This window comes from Phalaenopsis equestris, unplaced genomic scaffold (genome assembly GCF_001263595.1).
Source record: "Phalaenopsis equestris unplaced genomic scaffold, ASM126359v1 Scaffold000204, whole genome shotgun sequence".
NCBI lineage: Eukaryota > Viridiplantae > Streptophyta > Magnoliopsida > Asparagales > Orchidaceae > Phalaenopsis > Phalaenopsis equestris.
Genome location: NW_018164646.1, coordinates 376,591 through 401,948, shown reverse-complemented (window position 1 = coordinate 401,948; position 25,358 = coordinate 376,591). Strand labels below are relative to the sequence as shown.

At 32.9% G+C, this 25,358-nt stretch overlaps 1 protein-coding gene across 1 annotated transcript in view; it reads right to left on the bottom strand.

Annotated features, from left to right (window-relative positions):
• Positions 1 to 23,483, bottom strand: part of LOC110023031 (endoribonuclease Dicer homolog 1) — a 40,368-nt gene extending 16,885 nt beyond the window's left edge. Inside the window, exons 1-5 of the mRNA XM_020722243.1 lie at positions 22,215 to 23,483; positions 22,021 to 22,134; positions 1,331 to 1,541; positions 814 to 1,208; positions 504 to 729 (exon numbers count right to left, since the gene is read on the bottom strand). Coding sequence (XP_020577902.1) covers positions 504 to 729; positions 814 to 1,208; positions 1,331 to 1,541; positions 22,021 to 22,134; positions 22,215 to 23,192 — 1,924 coding nt within the window. The 5' untranslated portion in view covers positions 23,193 to 23,483. The remainder of the gene's footprint in view (positions 1 to 503; positions 730 to 813; positions 1,209 to 1,330; positions 1,542 to 22,020; positions 22,135 to 22,214) is intronic.
• Positions 23,484 to 25,358: the final 1,875 nt, after the last annotated feature.

Below are 25,358 nucleotides of genomic sequence, written 5' to 3'. Positions count from 1 at the left end.
AAACGGGGGAAAAAAAAAAACCTCACGATCCCATGTTCATGAAAATATCAATCCAATCCACGGCAAAAATTTTAAGCCAAATGTAACATAAAAAAAAAACCTCACGATCTCATGTTCATGAAAATATCAATCCACGGCAAAAATTTTAAGCCAAATGTAACATGCTAGAGAATATTTCGCTAGCTATAATCCAACCAATAAAAATTTGATCAAACATCTACTACATGAAACTGCATTTCTATAGCTATTGGCAAAAGGTATCTCATTCTCTCATGAACGAAGATCTGCACTTTTTAAGACAATGGCTTTGTCAAAATGACTAAAAATTGAAGATTTCAACCAAAAGAAACTAAAGACAAGAAGTATCATCAAAAACAAATATTGCAGTAAATTTCTATTAAAAAAAGGCAATGTAAACATTTTGTAAAATATTTTTTATTCATAAAGTAATTGTAAAAATCCTATATTAAATGATTCTAAAAAGGCCATGAAAAACAACTAACCATGACTATTTAACAGCTCTCCCTCTTCAATTTCATCATCCACAGAATGCACGTCAGTATTCTTTACAATTGCAGCATTATTTCCATCATTAATTACAGCACCCTCAGACAATTGACATTGCAATAAAGTAGCGACTTTCTTCAAATATGATTCCTGAAACTTCACATCAAGCTGGTAATTTGCCCTCTCATCATTTTGCAAGGCTGTTAAAAATGAATGTGCAACCTGCAAAATTATGTGTTAGCAGAGCAATTCATTTGAAAAAAATGATGCGTAAAAAGTGAAATTAACATTTCAACCATCCAGTACCTTGTAAGCACACCACTGACCAAGCTCAGCCAATGCATAGTTAATGGCCCTTAATTTTTGGATTAGATTAGCAGCACCATCACTTTCTGTTCTTTCAGAAACACCATAAACAAGACGGAGTTCTTCTTTGGATCCAGCATCTCTGGCTCCCATGAACTGCCATTTGCTTCTCCTAGAACTGGAACTTGCAGCTTCTTCTACTGCAGCTTCCATTTGTTTTATTTGCTCATGAAGAGACCACAAGGTAGCAGCTTTGTCATAATGGACGACTGTTTCCAGTGGAGTAGGGACATGTTTCTCTAGTTCCCTCCGGTCTTTGACTGTACAAACAATGGAGTCCAGTTTACTTTCTAGATTTCTAATCTTGATAGCACAATCCTCTTGACTAGAGACTCCTGTAGAGAAAAAGCACTCTCCATTTGGTAATTCCAAAAAAGCATAGGACTAATTAACAAAAGTTTTAAAAGAATGAAAAAGGGATCAAAATAAGTAAATATCTAATGAATGAATAGCCCACCCTTCAAGTTAACTGGAGACGCTGTCATGCCAAAAACAGCTGGTCTTTTCTCCTTCGGAGTCGTATGATAAAACTCCGACATTACTAACGAATATGGATGCTTTTTAACTGCATGGTGGCACTCATCTAGAATAAGAAGATGTATGGAATCCATTTTTATTATACTGTGTCTGAGAATGTTTAACAAAATTTGAGCAGTCATAACAAGAACCTGCAGCAAGAGCAGAATAAAACAAAATTGAAACAACAATCACATAGACAGGCAGAAATACAACAATGCAATGTATAAAATAAAAGTAGCAAAACTTAATGGAAGTAAATATTATTGTAACAAGACAATCACATAGCCGCCACAGAAGCATATTTTATACCAAAAGAATATTTATTATGACTATCAAAGCATCCATGTAGATATAAACTCTCAAAAATTAGATTTTAAAATTATAAGAATATTGTAAGGATTTACTAAGACACTTATAACCTATGGATAAGATGACATTAGGTTGTTAAACTAATGGCGTGAAAAAATTCAAAATTCCTCTCAGCCACTTGGCAAGCCAACACTTTTTCTCCTATTTGATACCCATATCTCAGTCCTAACAACTCTCTCCACCACCATTCTAATAACATGAAATTAGGTTGATAAAATCATTTTAGAATCATTATCAAAGTCTAGTTACAATATTCTCATCATATGGCTAGCATATGTTAGGAATTTTCTTTAAACCCCTATTTGCAAGAAAAAAACATATTCAAGCATTGATCATAATCCACCAACCAAAGCGCTATAAGAACACTGCCCAATTATTTTTAAACCATGTATATTGGAGACCACAATTAAGGTTAGGGTTAGCAAAAGTTAGCTCCACAATCGAGGCTTCATAATCAACCTATTACCAACAGTTCTAACAAGAGAATTGTCTACATTCACTTTTGTATTTTGGGGTGAGATTAGTTAGCAAAGCTCCACCATCAATAGCTTATATTCCTAAAGCCAAAGTCTTTGATCCACTAAGGCATTGTCTGGCAATATTTTTTGTTAATGCAACGTTCTAATACAGTAGAATCAATTCCGGGGCATCTGGTAAGGTTAAGTCAATTGTTGTGCAGAATAGTCCAATAGTGCAAATGTTGAAAATTGAGTAATGAAAAAGTAAAGAACCCATGCTTTCTAAAGTTATGGTTTTAATATAAACAACATTGAAATTGCTTTTAAGACAGTAGTGTCTCTAATATATTTTTATACTATCACAAAGATACTTTTATGTATTTTATTTTCAATTAGCATGAAAGGTTCTTTTGATTGAAAATGTTGTTGAATTTATTTCTTAATTAAAAAAATCACTTATTATTACTACACAAATCATTTTAAAATAATAATAAGTATTTTGATTTTAATTTGATTAATGAATGCATAATTATTCATTATAAATTTCATTCATTATTTTTAAGAAAATTATAGTTAATATTATTTATTAATAGATATTATTTTTAGTTATGTCATTTAACCGATTTGAATTTTTTCATTATTATTTCTATGAAGCAAGCTCATTTATCAAAATAATTTGAAAAGCAAGCAAACAATTTTCCCAAATAATGGTAAAAAAATAACTTCTTGAAATGTCAAACTTCCAAGAGATAGGTCATCTCAAAAAAATTTTGGGTGTACTTCTATAACCCTTATTCCTAAATATCTTAGTCCTCCATACTGTGAAGGATTTTTGTCCTATTAGCTTATTTTCTGTGTTAAATAAAACCATACCCAAAATCAAATAATCAATCTAGATTTTCAAAAAGTACTATTATATCAGATAATGTTTTATTAGCTCAATAGCTAATTTATGACCTTCATATGAAAGCCTATGTGCATGATATTTCTTATAGCTTAAATTGAAAATTTTTTGTTTAATATTCTTTATAGTTTTGACTTTGATTATCTGTGTATTAGATTTATCTGGACTTGTGTAGAAAATGTTTATTAATCAATTTTTATTATTGGACAGATATAAGATTATCTCTACAAGAAAAAGCACCATCAAATATTAAAAGAAATAAAGTTGCCATCCGCATATCAAAAAAAGTGAGACCTAATGTACAAATACATGTTAGAAATTATCCACCTATCCCTCGGTATCAATATCGCCTTTACTATCCCTAATGAGATAGCTAAAGCATCATTTATAAAAGTGACTTGTGCCCTGTATGAAAAGCCCTCCAACTTCAGCAGGTTACGCATACATGTAAGTCTTTCAATCTCAAAATGTTTGAAGAAATTTCACTCACCGAGCTTATCAAATAGCTTAATTTATCACAAGACAACTGAAGCAATCAACCTCAAATTTTACAGTGAGATTTATGCCTAAAATTTGCTTCAACACTGCCTGAAAAATAAGACTATGTTATGATGATTGTCAGCAATTCTTATAAATGATCCACAATAAATTTCAAGAATATCATAGATTCACCTTCAACAAAGACATATGAGAAAGTTTAAGTACATAATCTTTTATTTAGAAATCGACAACAAATTTTCAACTCAAAATAGCAGTAATCATCGAAGCATTGACGGATTCAATTATCAATAGAGTGGTCAATACAAGGTTCACATAGTGCATATTGACCTTGTATTATGATTGACCATATAAAAAGAAATTGTTCGTAAGCAATTGGTAGATAGGGTCCAAAATAAATGGATTCTATGCATAGTGCATGTGAACAGATTTATGACACACTAATCTTTAAGGTGAAAAGTTTAACAGGGCCACGTCATTTCACTCAACTGCATACAGAGTTTATGATTAACTATTATATAAGAGATTGAGAGAAGCTCCACTTATTAATAGTAAACACCTAGTGTTGTGGGATTTAGTTCTGATAAAAAATGGGACAACGTGGAAGCTTTGCAATGTGAGGAATATTCTTGGCATGAAAGGTACTTGATCTATTGGATAGCTAAGTTCAAAAAATTGTTGACCTTTTGTAAAAATTCTTGAAAGGTGGTGATAGCAGATAGAAGGCTAGCACCTTGCATATGGAAGAAAGCATTACAGCAATGGGAGCCATTCTAAAGTATATTATTGTTGAATTTGGAAATGCAATGCAGAAGAAAATTTTTTTTTCAAGAGAGAGCTTCCAAACGATAGGATGGTGTTGTAAGACAAATTTTTTTTTCAAGATCAAGAAGTGGCAAAAAGAAAAGACAAAGTTTGCAGTAAAGGGATCTAACAAGTTGATATCAAGAGAGAGCTTCCAAACGATAGGAGGGTGTTGTAAGACAAATTTTTTTTCAAGATCAAGAAGTGGCAAAAAGACAAGACAAAGTTTGCAGTAAAGGGATCTAACAAGTTGGCCATTGATGGGCTAAAATATTGCAATGCCTCCATCAACTCCAAAGTTAATTGAGAAGGACGACACGGAGATTAATATCTCTTAGGACAACATCAAAAATAATCTCCTCATAAGATAATGTAAGGTTTTGTGAAAATTTATTTCCTTTAATATAATGCGATCAATTTCTTCATTTTATTCTCCTTGCAATTATTTGTTTCCTAATATAATTGTTTTGTGTTTCTAGCCAACTCCAAACACCAATATTTCTTACAAAAGGAGGTACTGCGTGTTCTCTACAGCGTTCTCTCTTTAGGATGCAAGCTAAGCCATTGGTAGAGGCTTAAGTGTAGACAACAAGAAAAAATGAATGCTTCTAAAAAGGAGGGCACCGGTTGACAAACAGAACTGTTAACAAGAATAGGTGGTTGTTGGAGACCAATGACTAGATCAACAAAAGCATCGCAGTGCTCACATGGCAGACTAAATGAAAGTTGATAATGTGAAGGCCATGAAATTAGTATTTGCCAAGATTGACTAAGATATTCATCAGTTAGAGAGGAGATAGTTGTTAGTGACCCTTGGCTAATGAGAGTGTTGTAAACATGGTCAGCATAGTGATTTGTAGGTAGCATACACATAAGATAAAGGTCATAGTGGAAGAGGAAGATGATTTTTGTGCTTTTTGCAATGAAGAGCTAAACAGGTTCTAAACCATAATGGTTGGAGGAATAAAACAATGTGATGATAAAATAATAAGGAAATATTGTTGTATCCTTTTAGTTTATTCATAGGTAGGGGTGTAAACGAGCCGAACACGAGCGAGTTAGGCTCAGTGCGTGTCGGCTCGTTTATATTTCGAGCTCAAAAAGTGTGTTCGTGTTTGCCTCATTTTTTTAGCGGGTCAAACACGAGCCGCTCACGAACAAAGAATCGTTTTGACAACCCTAATCACGTAGTGGAAGAGGAAGATGATTTTCGTGCTTTTTGCAATGAAGAGCTAAACACGTTCTAAACCACAATGGTTGGAGGAATAAAATAATGTGATGATAAAATAATAAGGAAATATTGTTGTATCCTTTTAGTTTATTCATAGGTAGGGGTGTAAACGAGCCGAACACGAGCGAGTTAGGCTCAGTGCGTGTCGGCTCGTTTATATTTCGAGCTCAAAAAGTGTGTTCGTGTTTGCCTCGTTTTTTTAGCGGGTCAAACACGAGCCGCTCACGAACAAAGAATCCTTTTGACAACCCTAATCACGAAGTCATAAGACGATAAGTGTTTGAACAATATTTAAAAATTATTATTTATATTAAAACATCATTTGAATCTAATTTAATAATTTTCATTCCACTTTTTTAATTATTATATTAATTGATTATAAATATTTGTAGCTTGGTAGACAATTAGATTTTTTTAAACAAGCCGAACACGAGCATGCTCAGCTCGTCTTCAGCTCGTTTATATTTCGAACTAAAAAAATGTGTTCGTGTTCGGCTGGTTTGCTTGACAAGTCGAACACGAGTTGTTCACGGACAAAGAGCAACCCTAATCACGAAGTCATAAGACGATAAGTATTTGAACAATATTTAAAAATTATTATTTATATTAAAACATTATTTGAATCTAATTTAATAATTTTTATTCCACTTTTTTAATTATTATATTAATTGATTATAAATATTTGTAGCTTGGTAGACAATTAGATTTTTTTAAACAAGCCGAACACGAGCATGCTCAGCTCGTCTTCAGCTCGTTTATATTTCGAACTAAAAAAATGTGTTCGTGTTCGGCTGGTTTGCTTGACAAGTCGAACACGAGTTGTTCACGAACAAAGAGACAACCCTAATCACGAAGTCATAAGACGATAAGTGTTTGAACAATATTTAAAAATTATTATTTATATTAAAACATCATTTTAATCTAATTTAATAATTTTTATTCCACTTTTTTAATTATTATATTAATTGATTATAAATATTTGTAGCTTGGTAGACAATTAGATTTTTTTAAACAAGCCGAACACGAGCATGCTCAGCTCGTGTTCAGCTCGTTTATATTTCGAACTAAAAAAATGTGTTCGTGTTCGGCTGGTTTGCTTGACAAGTCGAACACGAGTTGTTCACGAACAAAGAGACAACCCTAATCACGAAGTCATAAGACGATAAGTGTTTGAACAATATTTAAAAATTATTATTTATATTAAAACATCATTTTAATCTAATTTAATAATTTTTATTCCACTTTTTTAATTATTATATTAATTGATTATAAATATTTGTAGCTTGGTAGACAATTAGATTTTTTTAAACAAGCCGAACACGAGCATGCTCAGCTCGTCTTCAGCTCGTTTATATTTCGAACTAAAAAAATGTGTTCGTGTTCGGCTGGTTTGCTTGACAAGTCGAACACGAGTTGTTCACGAACAAAGAGACAACCCTAATCACGAAGTCATAAGACGATAAGTGTTTGAACAATATTTAAAAATTATTATTTATATTAAAACATCATTTTAATCTAATTTAATAATTTTTATTCCACTTTTTTAATTATTATATTAATTGATTATAAATATTTGTAGCTTGGTAGACAATTAGATTTTTTTAAACAAGCCGAACACGAGCATGCTCAGCTCGTGTTCAGCTCGTTTATATTTCGAACTAAAAAAATGTGTTCGTGTTCGGCTGGTTTGCTTGACAAGTCGAACACGAGTTGTTCACGAACAAAGAGACAACCCTAATCACGAAGTCATAAGACGATAAGTGTTTGAACAATATTTAAAAATTATTATTTATATTAAAACATCATTTTAATCTAATTTAATAATTTTTATTCCACTTTTTTAATTATTATATTAATTGATTATAAATATTTGTAGCTTGGTAGACAATTAGATTTTTTTAAACAAGCCGAACACGAGCATGCTCAGCTCGTCTTCAGCTCGTTTATATTTCGAACTAAAAAAATGTGTTCGTGTTCGGCTGGTTTGCTTGACAAGTCGAACACGAGTTGTTCACGAACAAAGAGACAACCCTAATCACGAAGTCATAAGACGATAAGTGTTTGAACAATATTTAAAAATTATTATTTATATTAAAACATCATTTTAATCTAATTTAATAATTTTTATTCCACTTTTTTAATTATTATATTAATTGATTATAAATATTTGTAGCTTGGTAGACAATTAGATTTTTTTAAACAAGCCGAACACGAGCATGCTCAGCTCGTGTTCAGCTCGTTTATATTTCGAACTAAAAAAATGTGTTCGTGTTCGGCTGGTTTGCTTGACAAGTCGAACACGAGTTGTTCACGAACAAAGAGACAACCCTAATCACGAAGTCATAAGACGATAAGTGTTTGAACAATATTTAAAAATTATTATTTATATTAAAACATCATTTTAATCTAATTTAATAATTTTTATTCCACTTTTTTAATTATTATATTAATTGATTATAAATATTTGTAGCTTGGTAGACAATTAGATTTTTTTAAACAAGCCGAACACGAGCATGCTCAGCTCGTCTTCAGCTCGTTTATATTTCGAACTAAAAAAATGTGTTCGTGTTCGGCTGGTTTGCTTGACAAGTCGAACACGAGTTGTTCACGAACAAAGAGACAACCCTAATCACGAAGTCATAAGACGATAAGTGTTTGAACAATATTTAAAAATTATTATTTATATTAAAACATCATTTTAATCTAATTTAATAATTTTTATTCCACTTTTTTAATTATTATATTAATTGATTATAAATATTTGTAGCTTGGTAGACAATTAGATTTTTTTAAACAAGCCGAACACGAGCATGCTCAGCTCGTGTTCAGCTCGTTTATATTTCGAACTAAAAAAATGTGTTCGTGTTCGGCTGGTTTGCTTGACAAGTCGAACACGAGTTGTTCACGAACAAAGAGACAACCCTAATCACGAAGTCATAAGACGATAAGTGTTTGAACAATATTTAAAAATTATTATTTATATTAAAACATCATTTTAATCTAATTTAATAATTTTTATTCCACTTTTTTAATTATTATATTAATTGATTATAAATATTTGTAGCTTGGTAGACAATTAGATTTTTTTAAACAAGCCGAACACGAGCATGCTCAGCTCGTCTTCAGCTCGTTTATATTTCGAACTAAAAAAATGTGTTCGTGTTCGGCTGGTTTGCTTGACAAGTCGAACACGAGTTGTTCACGAACAAAGAGACAACCCTAATCACGAAGTCATAAGACGATAAGTGTTTGAACAATATTTAAAAATTATTATTTATATTAAAACATCATTTTAATCTAATTTAATAATTTTTATTCCACTTTTTTAATTATTATATTAATTGATTATAAATATTTGTAGCTTGGTAGACAATTAGATTTTTTTAAACAAGCCGAACACGAGCATGCTCAGCTCGTGTTCAGCTCGTTTATATTTCGAACTAAAAAAATGTGTTCGTGTTCGGCTGGTTTGCTTGACAAGTCGAACACGAGTTGTTCACGAACAAAGAGACAACCCTAATCACGAAGTCATAAGACGATAAGTGTTTGAACAATATTTAAAAATTATTATTTATATTAAAACATCATTTTAATCTAATTTAATAATTTTTATGTGCAGTCTTAAAGCAAAGGAACTCTGAGGATAGAACTGTGGAACTCAAGGTGGATGTGGCGTAAGAAGGTGAAAATCCTTTCCACCAAGAATCTTCCAGCGATGAGGCGTGGCCCCTGATTTTATAAACCATTCAAATCCCTTCATCAAAATTTAAAAGAGTATGCTCTCCCTTATAAAGTTTTATAAACCATTCAAACCCCATCAAAATTTAAAAGAGTATGCTCTCCCTTATAAAATTTAAATTATTAGCATTTATATTGCTAAAAGGCTCACTAATAACTTTCATCTTGACTCAAATTATCATTTTATCAATTAAAAAATAACACTAACATCATGAGTAAATAAATATTCAGATATTCTCAAGATGCGTAATATGGTAATATAAAAAAAATTGATAACTTGATTATTGTAAATTGTTACGAAGAGTAAAAACAAATTAAAATATAAGTACAAACTAATTCACAGATGCAATAAAAGCATAACAAACATCTCTTTAGAGGTTTAAAGATTATAGGCAAAACGAACTTACTATTAGAAGCCAAGTCCATATTATTTACGCATCATTATAACAATATTTATTTTTAACGCAATTTATTGAATTTTCAAGTTTACCTCACCTTCAATACACTCATCCACCACTGAAACATGATCCCACTTTGCAAGATACTTCTGTGTACTACTCAATATTATAAATTTTTCCATTCAGTGTATGAAAATTAGATATTACTTGTATGCCCCACAATAATTCAACATTTCTAACATACTACATAAGTAATACGGTTAAAGTTTTTTGAAATACTTAAATGAATTTGAATCCAACAATCTTTAAAAGATCCCCTTCCACCATACCCAAAGGTGTCAGTAATTAGAACAAAAGCTAATACATTTCATTGAGTTAAGGAAGTTTAAAACTTGCAAGAATGCAAAAAAGAAAATATAATCAAAACATACTAGTTTGGGTTACTTTGAAATGGTGATCTTTTACAAAGAAAAAAAAAATTAATTGTTAAGTGAGCACCTAAAAAAAACATTTCCATAACAAATGAAGTGATCTAAGTTTTGCTAAGGGTGTCTACAAAATCAATGCTCGATGGATAGCTTGATGCCATTCATTTAAGGCTTGTTCAGGCCATAAATAAGGTTTTGAAAGATTATCGTAAAGATGAACAAATTTATATATTGAACCAATTGTGAATTTATGTTCATGAGTGTCAGTCATCAGTTCACCCTCCCTACAAGAATTAATTTTTTTACATACATGCTGCATCCAAAGAAATCAAAATACTTGACAAAAGCCAAATTGGATTAGTCAATAAGCTTTAGTGACAGATTCATTCAGTAATGCGGTAACATAGTGATGCCGGAGCTTGAAGTCTTTGCTGTCCTAATATCCTTTGTGGATGTTATAATTCAGTCTTTCTATGTGCCTGTATTTTAGGAAGTTTTATTCCCTTGGAGGGCAAATTTGTAATTAGGAAGGGTCTATGTTAACTATAAAAGGGGCTGTATGCCATTTCGGATGGGCACTTTTTTGAAAAGTTTCTTTTCTTTTCTTATAGGGATGTGGTTTCGTGCTCATCTCGTGCCTTTTGTTGTTGTATCCTGAGGTGGCTATCGGATGGTTCTTTGGCCATTGTCTTGTTCTCGTCTTTGAAATCTTGAAGTGCATTGTTTCCGATTGTTTCCTGTTCTCTATATCTTTTTTTTTATATCACCATTGATGTGTTTCATTTTCTCTGTTGTGGCTGATTTCTTCCTTCCTGTTTGCGATTCTTTTCTTTTCCAGTTGTGATACCAATCCACATCATTTGTTATTAGAGCTTTATCTTCTTGAACCCATTTTTTGCCCAGAATTTGTGAATAAAATTATGTCCTTGCTTGTTGTGTTTTGGATTTCAGATTGTTGCTGGGTATCTGCAGCCCGGTCATTCGATTGCAGGTTGCTAATGTTGTCCTTGTTACCATGTAGATTGTTTTATTGCAATTTTGGATTCAAAACTCTTGGGCTGCAAGAATCTGTTACTGTGAATTCCAAATCTAAAGAAAAATTTTAGTTTTTACGTGAATCTTGGTTCAGTAAATCAACTAGAGGATTTCCTAGTGTTTTCCCTGTGTTAATTGTGGTTCTTTGGTCTCCAACATGCCTCGACAAAAAATATTACAAGACCTAATCAAGAACTGGTTGTAGAAGACTTCCAACGTGACATCAGAAAAATTCGAAAGTGGCATGCAGTCTTAAAGCAAAAAAACACTGAGGATAGAACTGTGGAACTCAAGGTGTATGTGGCGTAAGAAGGTGAAAATCCTTTTCACCAAGAATCTTCCAGCGATGAGGCGTGGCCCCTGCATGAGTGGAGGAGGGAAAGGCACCACATGGTCGCTAATTTTGGAATCAAGATTGACATTCTACACTTTAAAAGCCGACTAAATCCGAATGAATTTATTAATTGGTTACATACGGTAGAGAGAATTTTTTATTTCAAAGAAGTTCCCCAAGAACAAATTGTAAAGCTTGCAACCATTAAATTGAAGAAGAACGTCTTTCTTTGGTTGGAAAATATGAAGAGAAGAGAAAAAGGGAGAGTTGATCCAAGATTGTCATTTGAAGAAAAATGAAGAAAAACTTACAACATAAATTCCTTCCTGAACACTATCGACAAGAGGTGTTCATTTGATTACACCACTTTCATCAACAAGAACTATCCATGAAATAATATGTTGTTGAGTTTGAATAACTAGAACTGAAATGTAACCTTTATGAACCCAAAGAACACACCTTTGCAAGTTTCTTAGGTGGACTTCGACCATCTATAGCCAATGTGGCTCAATTACAACCTTTTTGGACCAAGGCGTCATCAACCTTGCTGACAAGGTTGAACAGCAAAAAAATGGAGTAAAACTGCACCCTTACGCCACTGCATAGGGGTGAAATCGGTTCAGTTCAGAATTGGACAAAATGGGATACAACCGGCTCAGAAGAAAGGCAAATCCAGCAGCAGTCCAGCTGCCTTTCAGCTATGAGAAACAACAAAAACGATTGCAAATCGTTCTTCAAGAAGGCATTTTAAGCGTCATGGGTTTGGACATATAGCATCCAATTGTCCTAACAACGGGATCATTTTGTTGGTGGAAGAAAATAGCTAGAAGGAGAGAAAATTCCACAGGGTCGTACCAGCCCTACAGAAGAGTAAGTGTTGCATGCGGATGAGGGGAACTATTGATCCTACATGGGCTCTTGAATGTCAAGCCCTCTTTTAATCAAGATGTTTGTGTCACAATATCTTTAGAACAAAACACATTGTGTGGGACAAAGTTTGCATCATCATCATTGATGATGGAAGTTGTGAAATCATCATTTCTACTACAATGGTTCGGATTGATCACACAACCACATCCACGTCTTTATCAACTTACATGGCTAAAAAAGGGGAATGATCTCCAAGTTGCTAGACAGTTCTAGTACAATTTTCTATTGGCCGAAAGTTCCAAGAGGAAGTTTATTGTGACGTCAGTCCGATGGATGCTTGATCATTTTTGGTTGCGGAAACCGTGGTAATATGACCACGGACTGTCCAAAATGGTTACACCAATACTTACTCTTTTGCTAAGGATGGAAGACAAATTACTTTGATTCCAATGAAAGAGGCACAGAACAAAGCTGAAAATAGCAATCTGGTTGTTGCAAACAGAAGTCCGGCTACTACATTGTTACAAGAGCTAAAGGATGAGAAAGGGTTACTTCCTGCTGATTGCTGAAAATTGGGACAGTCGGGCGGAGATTCCATCAGCTATAGAGACATGATTACAGCAGTTTTTAGATATTTTTCCAAGGAAAACTCCAGTCAACTTACCTCATCTGCGAGAATACAGTATACCATGGAACTCATACCTGATTCGGTCATTCCCAACCATCCATCCTATAGGATATCACCAAGGTATCTATGTTCCTATCACAAGTCATTTGATCCTAGAATTCACTCAACAGAAGACTCAGCCATTGGACAACAAGAAGAGCCTTCTCCAACTCCGGGAGAGTGATGACGTAGCTTGAAGTATTCGTTGTCCTAATGTCCTTTGTAGTTGTTATATTTCAGTCTTTTTACGAGTAATATGTTTTTTTAAGTTTTATTTCTTTTAAAGGCAATCTTGTAATTAGGAAAGGTCTGCTAACTATAAAAGGGGTTGTAGGTTGATTCTGATAGATAGTTTTTTTAAGATTTTCTTTTCTTTCCTTGGAGGGTAGTTCGGTGCTGAACTGATACCCTTCGCTACTGCATCCTGAGGAGGCTTTCAGGTGCCGCTTTGGCCATTGTATTTTGTTCTCATCACTGAAATCTTGAAGTGCATTGCTTACGATTGTTTCTTCTTATCTGTTTGTTGTTTTCGGTTTGATCCTCATTACTGTGTTTTCTTTTCCCTGTTGCGGCTGATATCTTCCTTCCTGTTTGTGGTTGTTTTCTTTTCCTGTTGCAGTGCCAATCCGCACCACATAGAGCATGATCTGCTCAATTAAAAGTAGATGAATAATATAGTCACAACACTACTGCTTAGCTCTACAAAGACCAACTCCACTCAAAGTACCCAAACAGCTAGAATCACCACCAATGAAAGACTAAATCTAAATTTATCAAAAGCAAAGTAAAGTAGACAATTAATTTGATTTGTGAGACCCATGATCCAGGCTTTCTTGCTCTCCCAAATCATCAAGCGATGCCTCAACCAGTACATTTGCGAATATTCACAAAAAATATCTCTCAGAAAACTTGGTAACTAAAGTAATATTCAGCCATGTAAAAAAGCATTCACAAGAATCATAAAAGTTCATTTTTAAAAAATATAAAGACATTAAAGCATGAATTCATAAAAAGTAGTTGCACATAGTATATGGACACTATTAGCCCGTGATATGCATGAACTAAAAGTATAACTGAGCCAAGCCGACACGATAAATGACTTTCAAAGCAAGCTTGATGAGCTAATGAACCAAGCTTGAACCAGCACCGAATTGACTGGTTAGCTAGTGAACCGGCTCATTTAACAAAAAATTAATAAAAAAAGTACCTAAAATGCATTAAAAATTAAGATTAAGTATCAAATATTAACAACATTTAAAAAGTATGTTTTACGTCCTTTAAAAAGTATATTTTACGTCCTTTTACCACTTAAATTCTCATTATTTCTTCCCTAATTACTCATTCTTTTTGTCGATCATATTAGAATTATTACATATATCAAAATAATTTTTTCACTTTAACAATAAATTGAAGAATTAAGCTCGAGCTTGAACTTAATTAATTAATCAAACTCAAGTTGAGAGCGACCAAACTCGACTCAACTCATTTACACCACTACAATGATACATATTATATTAACAGAGATATATATATATATAATTTTGAGGTTATAACTATTTACGCTAAGTAAGCATAAATTTTTCACCTCAAATTAAATTAGGTGACCAACATGATTAACAATAAAGAATAAGTTCAAGAAAATACTTTTCTAGATCAAGAGACTCCTTAAAATTGTTAGGTTTGTAATTGTAAATGGATGGCTCAAGCTAAATCTTTAAGACAAAAAAAAAATTACTGAAAAAATAGAAAAGATTGTTAAATATTTTGCCCATTACAAATTTAAAATAATTTGCATTAAAATCTACCAAATTAATATAATAATTTTTAATCATGTTAATAAAAAATAATAAGTTTATATTTTTTAAATTTTATTTACTATACGTAATATTTTCCTATTTACTTAAAATTTTACAATGAATTACTGCATATATGGGTTTTTACATAAACTATTTCAATTTTTTAAATTTTATGCAATAGATTTAAATATTAACATAAACATATAAAATTTACTATTTTTTGCAAAAAAACATATAATATTCACAGAATTTAGAGTTAATTTATATTTTTATTCAATTCATAGATTTTTTAAACAAGCTTTTATATGTTAAACAATATATTTTTATTAAAATAATATTTATTATAATTTTTAAAATATTAAATATTTTTATTAATAGCTAGCTAGCCATTAAAACTTGATTTAAAGAGCTTTGATGACTATCAAAGCCTCTTCGACCAGAAAATTTATAGCAATTTGGAGGGTATTAAGGGAAATTTTCAATACTTTTTAGTCATATTTTGAGAGAAAAGCTTGTAAAACGTTCTTTCACTTCTTCTATCACAAAAGCTTCGTCCAAATCATATATTTTCTTAAAATAAATATTAAAAACTTATCCTAATTTCACCAAAAAACTTGAGCTCATAAAGCCACTTTGAAAAGAAGTTTAAAAGTTATTCAAACAATCATCAAGTCTATAGAATCGCTTTTAAAAATTTTAATAACTTTTTTTCTATCTCTTTGTCATCATCAAATAGCTTGATCATAGTTTCTTTTCTCTTATAAAATCTTAGAAAACACTGAAAGGATGTTGTAATATTTTTGCAAACACTCTTTATTAAATATATAGCAAATGATATTCTCATTATAAAACTCTATATATTTGGTAGTACAAATGAGTTTTTATGGCATCAATTTTCAAAAAAAGTCTTAAAATTTTAAAATGACAATGATGAGCGAACTCGATTTTTTAGCACTTCAAGTAAATCAACACGAGAACAACACATTTAAGTATAATGATGAGCTACTTGAAAGATATGACATGAAAATATTCAATTCTAGTAGGACTCCAACCAGCCAAACCATATAATTAGATCAAGCTGCATCATGAAAATTAGTTGATCAAAAACATCATAAAAGCATAAACAATTCAAAATTATACATTATTGCTGGTAAACATTATATTTTGTTTGTTGTATGTACTTGTGTTTATTTTCAAGTCAATCCAAAGAAATAGTCAAGCATATAATTAAAATTGAAAAACGATAGCTCGAGCTTTAAAAGAAAAAACTTTATTAAAAAGTGAAGAAGTAATTAAAAATATTTTGTATATCATAAATTTAAGAAAATTTGCATAGTAAATTAATATAATAATACCCAATCATATTAATTAAAATAAATAAGTTCATATTTTTGGAATTTGATCTAGCATACTTAAAGTTTTCACTTTTATTTGAATTTTTCATAATAAATAACCGATAAATTTATGTATGGGTGTCTGTGTGTGTGTGCATGTGTTAGATTTTTAAAAATTATTTAATATATTTAAAATTTAACACATAAAAATTAACAATTTTATTTACAAAAAATCATATTACATTCACTAAACTTCAACTTAAATTTCGTTGGCATTGAAATTTTGAATTTGACTTGATAGGTTATATGACATACTTTCAATGACAGTTGAACTTATTGTGGTTTTCAAACATCAACTATTTTTATTAACAACTTGCTAACCGTTGGAGCTTAATTTAGAGAGCTCTAAGTAGCAATTGGAGATCAAGGAGATATATATAGAGAGAGAGAGAGAGAGATATATATATAGATATAGATAAATATATATAGAGAGAGAGAGAAGTGACTTGATAGGTTATATGACAAACTTTCAATTACAGTTGAATTTATTATGGTTTTCAAACATCAACTATATATATATATATATATATATATAAGTCATATTTTGAGAGGCTATAAATAGAAGATATGTACACTTCTCTATAAAATTATCTTCTAAGTTACATGTTTTCTTAAAATAAATTTCAACGCCTAATCCAAGTAACTCCAAAAGCTTGATATCATATAAAGCCGAATTGTTTGCAAGCAATTTTAAAATTATTTGAACGATCATCAAATTTATAAGACCGCTCTTAGAGTTTTAAATTTTAGTACTTCTTCATTATATCCTAATTAAGATCAAATAGTTGGATCTTTCTTTTCCTCTTATCTTTTCTTGTATGGTATTCAAAAAGTGGGAATCTTAGAGTGATAGAATTAATGGAAACCAAACAGTGAAAGTCTAAGCAAGAACATAGGCAGGGATTGATCCTCATAAAAATTGTGTTATGTTCATACTTTTTGTTCATTTATATTTTTTTATAAATCTACATATTTTCTTATAAATCAAAATTATAATTTCACTCATTTTTATAAGTACATGTAATAACCAGAGTTCCAATTCATTCCCCCTCTTATTTGTGTTGTATGATCTAGAGTGAGCTGAACATATGTTGAAATGAATAAATTAATTCAAATATCCGTAGACGAACAATGAGCCTTAACAATAAATCCCATTATAGAGTTCAATGAATCTCCGACTCAATCTTAGACAAACAGACACTACTATAAATAGCAATAATCAGGCCTCTTAAAGTACATCGACACTTATATCCAAAACTATAATTACAACTACAATCAATCCTCTGAAAATACCATGTATTGAGAGAGAGAAACTTCTGCCGCTTTCATTTCAAGAACGAAATTTATTGAGCTCACAACATATACTATAAATAGGTTGCAAGCCCAAACCACTTACATTAATATCTGCTCTTTTTTCTTGTTGCCTAGCTATCACATCGTGAAGTACCCCAAATATTATTATTCCTCGCCATCAATTTTCTTTAAACTTCAACTACATTCTTATGATCACAAGAATGAACTCCGTGTCACATCACCAAACCATAACACGTAAATTATTGTTGCCTTAAGTCACCCAAGCAACTCTGTTCAACAATCTATGTCATATCTTAGGGATGAGGATATGGTTATGAATGGTACTTCTGATTCACTCGCTCAATTTGCAAGTTCTATATGCAACTCTACTTTAACTCGAGTTTTAAAGGAGCACGTTCAATTGAACTTTAAGGCTCCTCTGCTCAAGATTAACAAAGGTAATGTTGACCACATTGATCACTTCAAGAAAAATGAGAATGTTTTATCCCAATACAATGTCTCAAATGCTATCTAGTGTAAAATCTTTGTAACCGTTACTTATTATTGGCGCAAGTCTTCACATGAAAGGGCTGCTAAAAATATCTTAATTTATATTGTATCAAGTAGAATGAGAGGAAGGGTTTGTTTGGGCCAGGACAACTGCAGTTGTTTATAGAAGTAACTGTGCAGCGGATAAAGTAGAAGTTGCTGTTCAAAAAACAGCAGTGGCTATTACAAAATTTTAAAAAAAATAGTCAAACCGCAACTTTCTAGAAGCCACCACAGGTAGCTAGGGCCGGTGGAAAAAGCATTTTTTAGCTACAACTTTTTGAGAATGGAGGCAAAACACAGTTTTGTCAAACATTAAAAATTGTGGTGTTGCACGCACTGTCGCCCCAAATGCACCCAAAGAAGATGAGATATTGTATGTTCAGGTTCACTAGATCTCAAATAAAGTCACAGAATATGATAAATCTCTCAGTGAAGTTAATTTCATCTAAAGACCTAAAGCAAGGAAATAAAGTATTAAAAAAAAAAAACATCTACATAACATGGAGAATTATTGCAAGATATATATGTGACAAAGAATTTGTGGAAATCAGAGTACCCCACAAAAGATTAGACCTCTTGACGAAAATTTAAAAAAGCAAAATCACAAATAAAAATGTTTTCCTTATTAAGGTGAGGCATAAGCCTCAAACTAGAATAAGGCCTAAGTCTCAAACTAAAAATTAAGGAGAATCACATTAAAATAATTAAAAATAAAATTAAAAAACATATAACCTAAAAAAATAAAAAAAAACCAATTAAAACAAAAGAAAAATTAATTAAAAAGATAAAATATTTAAAAAAATAAAAATAATTAAAAATGAAAAAATATTTAAAAAAATAAAAGGAATCAAATTAAGAAAATCAAAATAAATATGCTAATTTTTTTAAAACATTTATAAGAAAATTTAAAAAACTCAAAAAAAAAACGAAACGATTAAAAGTTAAAAAAATTTTAGTCAAAAAATAAAATAAATATTTAAAAGGAAAAAAATACAAAGCACTTGAACCCCTTATCACCAAAACTCTAATTCCAAACCTAAAAATAAATCTCTTATTTATAACTTATAAGTGTGTGTTTTAATTAAAATTTAATATAAGAAATTTGCCACATTCGCCTCAAGCTATGTGCCTCATAAGAAAACCATAAGCCTCATTCAAACTAGAAAATTATAATCCTCAAAATGATTATTAGGTGTCTCATAGTGGGACATGTTTCGAAGAAAACGCCTAAAATTCTATTTAAACAAGGTTCTTACCTCTCAAAAAAAAAAAAAAAAAAATAGCAACAACAACTAAGCTCGAGAAGATTGACTATTTAAATAATGAGAGTTAGTTCAAGAATTGATCCAATAAGGCACAATTAGTGGTACGTCCCACAAAGAATTTTGACACTAATTTATCTTAATCTCCATTTCAACATGTGTTAGATTCTTTAAAGTCATGTGGCCAATAAAAATGCCTTCTTCCTTAATCACCTCCTCTATCTCTCTCTAATCACCAGTGGAATATGTTCCATCTCTCACTCTTGACTTGACATGCACATTATGTTTGGCCAATGGGCAAAACGCTATAATGTTAAGAGTCTAGAAGTCATAATGTATATACACATCTCCAAGTAAATCAAGCTACTTTAGAACCTTCAATAAAAGCTTGCTTTCAAATTGGCTCGATCTCCTAATGTAATCATCAAAATACCAATTCAAACCATTCAGTCTAGTGTTGACAACAAAGAGCTGTTTGACATTTCCAAGACAAGCATCTGGGATCATTAATCTTCTATCTAAAGAGTGCATTATATTACTTTAGAGATCCAGTGCCTAATTTAATTCATCCAACCTATGAATAATATTAGCAATAGTTGTCATAAGAGAAACTCAAATAGTCAAACAAATAGCAAATCTGCAATCTCAAGTGCTACAAATACAACACAATTTGAAACCTCCTTTAGGTTATGTAAAATGATAGGCTCAACAAACTACTTGAACTAAAAAAGGTTCAATTCAATAGTGCCACTCCAAAATACTATTATATTTCTTCAGCAACAAAGCAAACGATTTAGCATTCATTCTATTAATATCTTTCTCAGATGGAAGAGCAGCAACAATATTCCCTTCATCTTTATCATCTGCATACTCATCATCTTTTACAATTGGTTTAAATGCATGAATGAAAGGGTCATAACTAGAAGAGAAAAAATCCTAGAAAATGTCTTCCTCAACAGTTTCCTCAAAAACCCTAATCTCATCAGCGTTCTTAAGTATATAGGGTCCTCCAAATTAAAGATTGTTTTATGCCAAACTGGCACAAAGAAACAATCATCCAGTGCATGTCTTCATCTTAATCATCAACATTACAAACCACAGAATCTAGACTTGGAGGCATCATCAACAGCCTCATTAGCATCCCTTCATGCCCTCTTACTCAAATATGATCAAATATTCAAAAAGGATATCATCTTGAGTACTTTATATTACTGAAGGAATAACCAAATATTTTATTAAAAAATAAAAAATCAAAGATTTCAAAGATTAGAATCATGTTTTGAAGCCCTATCATTACAAAAGTGTGGCCATTAAAACTCTCTGAAATATCAAAAGAAATTCCAGCCATATGGGTGGAAGGGTAAGACATCACTAAAGCATTAATTATCATTCAGGTATTTCAATTTCAAGAACAACTCTTCTCAGGTAAAGTTCTTGGGAGTATTCTCAAAAATTCTCTATCAATAATCCTATCGAAAACACGAAATCGCTTAATAACACTCACTCATTACAGATCCTTCAACAAGAATCAGAAGGATAAATATTTAAAGTCATTGAAACATGAAGAGGCTTAGATGTCACTGAAAGAAGACATTACACATAGAAGAGGAGCCAAATAAATAGCATAGGCAAGCATCTTGGGGGACACCTACAACTACAATCATGCATACAATCCTCTTGTAAGCCCTTATATTCAAAAAGAGAAGATCACTTTTTATTCTTTCTTTTCATATAGAGAATACTTACCCAACAGAATGGTCGTAAGTCACAAAATTAAACAACTTCAATCTGTTTGCCTGTTTTTTCCCTAGCTGTGCATTGTTCTACCGCACCATAGAGTGCATCCTGTACAATTATTTCTCAGTGTTAATTTTCTCTTAATCCTGAATGACTAAAATCCTCATATCCAAGGTAGGAGCAACCATTCGGAAGCTGTTTAACTTCATATAAAAGTGATTTTATGAATTTTACTTATTCTATTTAACAAATAAAGAAATTTAATCAATTATACACTAATTAAGATTAATTTATCATATTGTAATGATATTAAATTCATAATAATATAAACGTCAATCATTTAATCACTCAAATCAGTGTGGCAAAAATATTTTACCAAACATTTACAACAGTTACAGCTAATTGGACGATAATATTATCAAAAATTATCCTCTATACTCAACAACATAGGAGCTCCAAACAGAGCCTGTAAGAATGCTCAGTGAAAGACATGATTACACTCAGAGCTTATGAAATCATACCAACATGTATATAATGCATAGAAAGTGCCAAAAAAAACTACACATCTATGAAGAAAACGAATACTACAAAATAAAACAAAAAAAAAGATATCCAATTCAAATTTTCTTGATTGCTCATCCACCCAAAAACTACTGCTGATTGAAACCTGTTCTGAAACTATAAAGAATGAAATGGCATTTTCTTACTCTCTGAAAAATAGAAACGTGATAGAGAGCTGATGTAAAGAAAAGATATATAGTACATAAATTGCAAAGGGGAGCAAAAATAGAATCCATGAACATTTTATTAACAAGGCGATTAAAACTACCGCTTTCATAAAATCTAAAGATGAGATTCACCTGCGTTGATTCAAACTCGCGGTGCCATTTCCGAGAATCCCAGAAATCTTGTCCCATCTCCCCACAGTAATGCCCCACACTAAAATTAGTCCTCTTTCGAATCACATCCGCTTGCTGCAATCGTTCTCCACATAATGCATGGCAGATTTAAATTCAAATAAACAAGATTTTCCAAAGAAAGCTGATCCTTTTACCTGGTAAACAAGTGGAACCTTGGGCACGAGGAAGATGGCCAACATTTTCTTGTTCTCCTTCATCATCTCATCACACAAACTCTTCATGAGTAGAACCGCAATAAGGGTCTTACCTGCTCCAGTCTCCAGAAAAGCAATCGTATTTTTCTTCTTGGCCTGTTCAAGAACTTCAAGTTGATACTGCCTTGCCTGTTCCTCAGCAGGCTTATCCTTCTCTTCATCCCTCTTCTCAAGGCTTCCCCTAACCTGCTCCACACTGTCATACTTGACCTTTTTCGTCTCCCGGCTGGCTTCGGCCTCCCAAGAGCCAGCCCTAAATACCAGTCTACCTGACCTATGGTCCCTCTCCCAGTAACCTTTGCTATCTCTCTCCCTCCACTCTCTGTCCCTGAAATCACCGCCATCCCGGTCCCTTTTCCTTCCGCGCTCGCCTTCCCGCCGCTTCCTCTCATCCCTGTCGTGGAACGAACGCCGGCAGAGTGGCGACTCCCTGTACCTGCCGTGTCGGGCAGTTGAGTAGCTTCTCTCCTCCGCCCGATAACTGACTACTCGAGCTCTCTTCCCAAATCTACCGTCGCCATTAACCACATTCCCATCATTGAGTTCCGGCCGTGCCCCTGGATCCCTTCTCACCAAGACTGAGCTATTCTCCCTAATACCTGGTTGATCCTCCGGCTTGCAGCAGTCCACAGGGATGTCCTCGAGCAATGAAGAAGGCATTAGAGCCTGCACAGTAGCTTCCGGAGGAGGCAGAGTGACAAGCTGATCTCCGTTAATGCTTTGCAAGATTCGGTCGATCTCCACAATGAAGCCATCGTCCCCTACGTGCTGATCGAGTGACAAAGGAAGCGCAGAAGAGTCAAAGTCGGGGAATTCGATGCCTGAGAGGGCGTCTACGTCCTCCATGGCGTCGAACCAATACGAAGCCGGGACACCGGCGGCTCCAGTTGCCCCCGGTAATGCCGAGTCGCCTCCCATTCCGCCTTGCCGACACCAGTGAGATTCAAACAAGAGAGAAAAAACCTTGGACTTACCTCACGCCTGGAGGGCTGAAAGAGTAACTGACCAGGCCTGAGAGATGGAGAGAGGGAGGCGATGATACACCGTATGAATCACGCAAAGAAGCAGAACGATGCGCAAGAAGGGATTTATCTCGTCTCTTCAGTTAAGGACATATTCGGCGGTATAAAAACGCCACCCTCTCGGCCTCTCTACGACAGTTACCTCTTTCAAGAATCCTCATCCTCCCTCCCTCTCTCTCTCTCTCTCTCTCTCTCTCAGAATCCTCATCCTCCCTCCCTCTCTCTCACTCACTCAGTCTCTCTCTCTCTCTCTCTCCTCTCTAGCTTCCCCTCTTAGCCTCCCTCTCCTTCAGCGAGAGAGAAGAGAGAGAAGAGTCTGCGGGCAGAAACAATGGGAGGAGAAATGCGAAGAGATTCTTCCTTTTTCTTATAAGAGTGGGAGACTGGGTATCCGGACTGGAAGAGAAAAAGGGAGATGAATGTTAGGTCTAAAGGCGGTTTCTTCGCACGTGCGATCTCCGGTTCATAAGCTCCGGTCTGACTACAAATTCTTGAGCCGCCCGGTCTAATGGGGCGACCAAATCCACTCGCTCTGGCCCGCGCTTAAACAGTCAAGATATCCAATTGTCAAATTTATTGAAAAATCTTCACTGTGAATATTGCATTTCAAGGGTGGAGGTTATTTGTGAAAATTTTAATTTACAATCATTTTTTATTTTATGTTGGTTCCATTTGTCAGGGGCTGAGCAAATGATTTTAAAAAGGAATGACTTTTTTCATTAACGCCCACAAAATCAGAGCATAGTTGGCTTAACTCAAATCGAATTGGATTGGATCAAATGAGTGATGGATTAAAATCAAGCAAAGCGAGCAAGTTGTTTTGGTTCATATATGATGAATATGAAACTGTTATATGAATCACACCTAAGGAATAAAGCGTAAAAGAAGAATAGAGAGTGTGTGTGCAGTAAAATATGTTTTTTTTTTAAGACCGTTGATTAACCAAAAAACCTTAATTTGAGTACAAATGGTCCTAAATCAATTACTTAGGAGTATAATTAAAATTTAAATGAGATAACTGGAGGGATCAAATGACGTCTATTTTTTGTATTCTTGCTATTCTTTTGGGATAGTGGAGCCACAGTGGCTTGGCTCGCCACTGCTATTTTTGTTGTTTGAAGAATCATTTTCACAACATTTTATTAAATGCAGCATGTTTTGCACATTATATCCCACTGCGAGTTAACACCCACGATCTGTAGGATATTACTCACATTGCCCCATGTCTATCTACTACTCTCATTACATTGTACCCTATTGAGCGAAGCTCTCTGCCCTAACTTAAGCTTTTGAATGGACATCATTTTTTTAAGGTATTATGTCTTCTTATAATGACAAATTATTCATTAGTTTATATTTGCTCTGAGACCTTGTTCTTATAAATTTTTATATATGTACTTCTATTATTCTTATTAGTTACTTTATTATATATTTTGTTGTTGTATTATCAAGTTAAGTTAATTCTATGTTTGTGGTTTTTATTTTTTAATAAATATGAGTTTGAGAACTGCTGGTGCTTCTAGAGTCATATACTACAATTATGCATTGTAGTCTTCTCTACTTATATCACAAAGAAAAATTATTCATGGATGAAAATCACTACAAGAAAAAGCGCTATAATTGACAGCAAAACCAATGATTTAAATTGTTGTCGATAAATATGTCCTATTTTTTTATAGTGTTACGACGTATTATGTGTAGAGTTATTTCTAAAGGCATAACAACAAAATATATCGTCTATTACGAATAGTAGATTATTTTCCAACGGTTTTTATTATAACTGATGCATTGCTTGTCGGTTATAAGCACATAATAACCGAGAGTCATATATCGTCAGTTATTACAAACCAATCATTTGGTGGAGCATTAATTGATGAATTTGTCTAGTAACTGACGATTAATGTCATCGGTATTAATGTTGATAACCGGCGGATTTGAAGTTTTTTATAAGTTGTCGGAAATAATCCATCATACCGCCAAAATTCGTGAAGCCCCCAAACTTGCCCTAGTCCCTAGATCTCTCTCGACCTATCCCTCCCCCTCATGCCCTACCCCTCCCATC